Here is a 5,180-nt window from a genome sequence, read left to right as displayed (position 1 = left end):
TTTACGGCTAGTGGAGTCGCGGCCTAATAGCTAACTACAAAGATGAAATTTCAGTCAGATAAAGATTCCTATAATTTTTCTGTTGTGAAATATTTTATTGCGTATCTTGTTAATTGAAGGTAGTTTTGAATGCAACTAAACTCTAGAATCATATTTACGATCAATGTTTATATCGAAAACATTATAACAAATTATATTACTCCGATTAAATTATCTTTAGATAGTTACAATTGCTGTTTTCCTACATTTATAAAATTATTATTGTTTTTCGTCCAATAAAATTCATTTGGAATATAAACGTTTACGACTACAAAACGATATAAATATGATTAGTTCCGACCTATTCTGAGACGAATTTCCGACATGAACTTCATATTCGCAGTTGCTTTGCCAATTCTAGTCTTAGGTAAGTTGATGGACTGTTAAAATTTGTATAATTCTATCTAGAACTTAAGCCAGATATTAGAGAATATCTAAAAATAAATCGTTTTTTGAAAATTTAAATTTGTTTTCTATTTAGGAATAGAAATAAGAGCGTTGAGAGATGGTTATCCTTTAGCTTCAAATGGTTGCAAATTTGGATGCTCGGAATTAGGTGAGAACAATCCAACTTGTAATTACGTTTGTGACAAACATGCCGGAAGTGACTATGGCTATTGCTATGGCTGGACATGTTACTGCGAGCATGTTGCCGAAGGTACTATTCTTTGGGGAGATCCTGGTACCGGTCCTTGTATGGTTTAAAGATAGTCCTTCGGGCACAAGCTGTATCGAAAAAAAATTTCACTACATGTTGCCATTGTAACATATTGCTATATTTAACATAAAAAAGCATGTATTGTTTATGAATTTATTAAATTGAAAGCATATTGATTATATCCTTATTGCTATAGTTATTCATTATGTAGGATTATATCTAGTCCATGACAAATTATTAACATTGAACTACCAGATTAACATTAAAATAAATTATTATTGGCATATTTGTTTTCATATGAAAAGCATAATGCATAAAGCATAATCAGTCAAAACTTTCTCTTAAGCATGCGGCGCATGCTGAACAAGCCCAGAGAATTCGCCCCTTTCTGATCGGTCCCCGATTAGATCCCGGTCGTTAAATTTTCGCACGTACAAAAACAACCGACCCAAGATATAGCATACAATTTTCTTAATATTATTAGATTACAGCTGATTTTTCCCATTTATACTAGGTGCAAGAATTAGGATAACCCTCTTTAGAAACCTATCAGAGACTTATACGATAAGTCTGAAAATATGTTCTATTTTCCGTAAAACACCACTTCTAAAATAGTACACTAAAATTTAAATTTATGGTAATCCATAATCCTTTTCCTCAGTTATTCCGGGGAAATTTCAAAAACCCGATCTTTGTCTACATTCTCATGACATACCCTAACTGTGTAGGCCTACTAAATTTCAAGTTACAATTTGTAACCGTTTGGGCTCTGAACTTAATATTATTATGTTGGTTTAGTGTCGGTTAACACTGGTGACTGTTTACTATGTCACCGGTGTTAACCGACCATAGTAACAAAAAAAAAAAAAAAATTAAAGTTTATTGGTGTGTCTCTGTATTCAGGAATTTCCCTCACAATATGACGTGTTCAATATAGTGGCCTTCTGTAGTGTGATATATGTGTTTTTATTCAATTGTAATGAGCCCAGGTGTTTGTGTAGTGTGTGGTATGGTCTGTACAGGAGAGAAGAACAGGTACAATAAACACCCTATCCAATCTCCCACAGACGCTTTAATTCCTGCACAAGTTTTGTGTATTTACTGAATTTTTCAGTGCATGTGTTTCGTACATTGTGAGTTTTTGGAATGGATTTGTTCATGATGTATGTGATTTTATTGTGTTATTCAATGAGTGTGATGTCTTGTCTGTTGTGGTAGATTGTTTCATCTGTGATTATGGCTCTGTCTTAATAAATTTGTGCATGCTGTTTTCCAATACACTCTGTGAAATGTATTTTTAGTATAGTTTGAGGATGTCTAATAATTTGTGTTTGTTTACAATTTCTTGGTGCATTATATTTTCTATTTGCCCTGTGTACCAAATTTCAACTTTAACTCCTAACCGTTTGAGCTCTGCGCTTATTAACATTATTATTATCAACCTATATCGATTATATATATTGATAAGATGATATTATAAATACAGTCAAACCTGTTTTTATGCGCTCTTTTTATGTGCGATTTTTATTTGTGCGATTTTTTTAATGCGAATTTTTAATTTGTGCGGTTTTTTTGTGCGATTTTTTATTTGTGCGGTATAGTTGGCGACTAGTCTCGTGCGATTCGTCATGTCTCACGTTGACTTATTATAGCTAAATAAACTTCTATAGCATAAATGCACTTATTATAGTAATATTATTGCATGAATATGCGAAAAATGAAATAATTTACTTTTTAAGTCAACAAAACACCACCTGGACAAAAATATGTAAAACAGACGATAGACCAGACGATGCAGTCAAGTGCTGACATCTGTTGTCAATAAATTCTATTTCGTACGGTTTTGAGTTATTTTCTATGTGAGACTTTTTTTATGCGGTCCCTATTGACCGCATAAAAAAATATTTTTTTTAATTGTGTTGCGAAAACTATTTTTTATAGCCCCTCGTGAAGTTTCGTGCGATTTTTTTATGCGTTTTTTTAATGCAATCTCTATCCCCCGCATAAAAACAGGTTTGACTGTATTATATAAATACAGGATGATCCAAAAAAAAGAAAATATTTAAAAAATCAATAATCTGCTGAGTATTTACATTAACGTGGTTTTTACAGAAATGCACAGAACGAAGTGGAATTTTTGTGGCGTAATTTTAATTTTAATTACAGAAGAATAAGGTAACTGAATATCATGAGATAAAAATTCCTGAGAATCTCGTTAACCCTCGGGTGCGTGTGGGGTCTGAGAGGCTCGACTCATTTTCAAAAGTTCATAACTATTTTAATATTTGCGTTAGCGACTTAAGGTTATTAGTAGCTTCAGTTCTCTTCATGCGCTTGCGATTCCCACAAAATTTTTAGTTCATCGTGAGATATTCTGCGAACAAGACGTGGTCGAATAAGTGCCGGGCCTCACAGACCCCATCAGGCGCTCCGCATTGCAAAAGTGTAAGTAATATTTTTGTGTAAAATTCGTATTTTTTATGTTTGCTTGATTTATAACACGTTTACGTTGTCAGTAGATAAATGTTTAAGCAGCTACTGAGCGTTTGTAAAAAATGATCCAGATTTATTTGCATGGGACATGCGAAATCCCTATGGGAAAATGCCTGAATTTTCAATTTTAGATTTTAACTGAAGAAGCTTAATTCTTATGCTTTCACAGATAATTATATTATGTGCCATTAAAATGAACCCAAAATACTTTAATTATAATGAGATTACATCGTGATTTCTAGAGAAACAAAGTTAATATTTTTGTTACACAAAAAAAGTTGATGTTTTTTATTGTGTAGTCCTGTGAATAAATATTTCACGTAAATCAATGATTATTTTATTCTAAATATGTCTTAATAAACCTAGTGTATATATATATATATATATATATTAACATAACATTGAAATTATTTTTACAAGCCATATAATGTAGTGTTTTATTTTGGGGTCTGTGGGACCCCACCAGGCGCTTGGCGAAAATTTTTTCACCGGGCACCCCGAGGGTTAATTGTATTTGACTGAAAATGTGGACTATTTACGAGAATTATTGAAGTTTAAAAGTAACTGATATGTATCAGTAGTAATTAAATAAAAACAAGATGGTATAGTACTGATCACGTGCATTAACTCGGCTTATTTGTTGAACAACATAGAATGTTTTTCAGTTGTTAAACATTCTTCACATGCTTTAGTGTTTATTACCTTCCTGGCTATTTTGTATACACAATAAGGAAAAGTATTGAAATTGTGTGAAATTCGACCCTCCGAATTTTTTGCAAATCTCCACATTTTTATAACTCCTAAACCCAAGAAAGTAAAATAAAAAGGCAAAAGCATTCTGTGGATGTGTGTATGTGAATGTGTTGGTATCTATTTCGCTTAATATCTCAGGATGGGATAAAGATAAGTCACGAAATTTCGCAGGTTGGTTTACACATAAAAGACATTGATGATATTAAATTTTGATGGTAAAAGGTCGAGGGGGTCGTGTGTAACTCCATTAGAGTCAGACTTAATAACGTAAATGTTAATAACTCGTTATTAACATTTACACTCTTTTTAAGAAATCCCTACCTCATCTCTACCCATAAAATTACGCTTTTTGCCATTTTATAGTAATTAAAAACATAAAAATGTTTATAAGAAAATCTCATAACAGATGATGCCACACACAATTCTATTAAGTTATATTGTAATTAAAATGATAAAACTTGTTTTCTAAATAAGATCGTAAGGCTTGGTAAAGGCAAGCCGTCAAGTAAGCGAAAGAATGAACGAACGAACAGCTTAACAGTGCGAACATTACTATACTGAAAGTAGAAATTTGAACAGAACACCTGTTTATCCAAATTCACATTTTATTTAAAAAACTAAAAGTATACGCATCATCCGAACTAAATATAAGTATCATCATAAGTATATTTTTTCCGAGATACATATCAAATTTTTATTGTGTTTCGCCCATTCGTTCCCGAGATATCTATTTTTATCGATATTTTTAATTTCACTTAAAATTACATCTTTATAAACCCTAGCTGCTCATGCCCAACTAGCCGATCCAAGACAAGACAAGACATTTTAATTCTAATTTTTTTCTGACAAAATCTAAATTTTTAAATGACTGAATATTGAACAAGTTTAAATTATATCAGTCAATGTGAATATCAGGAGTCACGGCAGTGACTACCCGCCAAGTACAAAATTCACTCACTGACACAGTATTCAGGATTGCTTTAAAATGTATATACAGGTAACCCCCTTATAACATGGGAGTTATGCTCCGAAAAATTACCGTGTTATGCGAATCCGTGTTATACGAAACAAAGAACTAGTGCGAAAAGAGGGGTTAGGTTCCAAAAATTAAAAAACATGCTGTTAAATCCTTCTTTAAATCGGATTTATTATTCACGAGTCGAAAGGCCGGATGCAGGCATCGGGGCATACAAAATTACAAATAAAAGTAATAATATACTGAATGTTATACTGTAAA

The 5,180-nt window shown here is 32.2% G+C and overlaps 1 protein-coding gene across 1 annotated transcript; it reads left to right on the top strand.

Moving 5' to 3' along the window:
* The first annotated feature begins 334 nt into the window (after positions 1–334).
* Positions 335–878, top strand: LOC136971146 (alpha-toxin Cn12). Its single transcript, XM_067265627.1, has 2 exons — positions 335–406; positions 521–878. Exons 1-2 carry the CDS (start codon positions 364–366, stop codon positions 742–744), a joined length of 267 nt encoding a protein of 88 aa, XP_067121728.1. The 5' UTR covers positions 335–363; the 3' UTR covers positions 745–878.
* The last annotated feature ends 4,302 nt before the right edge of the window (positions 879–5,180 follow it).

The sequence above is a fragment of the Centruroides vittatus genome, unplaced genomic scaffold, assembly GCF_030686945.1.
Source record: "Centruroides vittatus isolate TY-2023 unplaced genomic scaffold, ASM3068694v2 contig_233, whole genome shotgun sequence".
In the NCBI taxonomy this organism is placed as follows: domain Eukaryota; kingdom Metazoa; phylum Arthropoda; class Arachnida; order Scorpiones; family Buthidae; genus Centruroides; species Centruroides vittatus.
The sequence above is the reverse complement of the archived record's forward strand: the minus strand, read 5'-3'. Positions and strand labels throughout refer to the sequence as shown.

What these genes read in the sequence shown, in the direction of transcription:
- LOC136971146 (XM_067265627.1), top strand. Translation starts at nt 364, where the DNA reads ATGAACTTCATATTCGCAGTTGCTTTGCCAATTCTAGTCTTAG. An exon ending in TTTGCCAATTCTAGTCTTAG is followed by an intron (nt 407 to 520) that starts GTAAGTTGATGG and finishes TTTTCTATTTAG; the next exon opens with GAATAGAAATAAGAGCGTTG.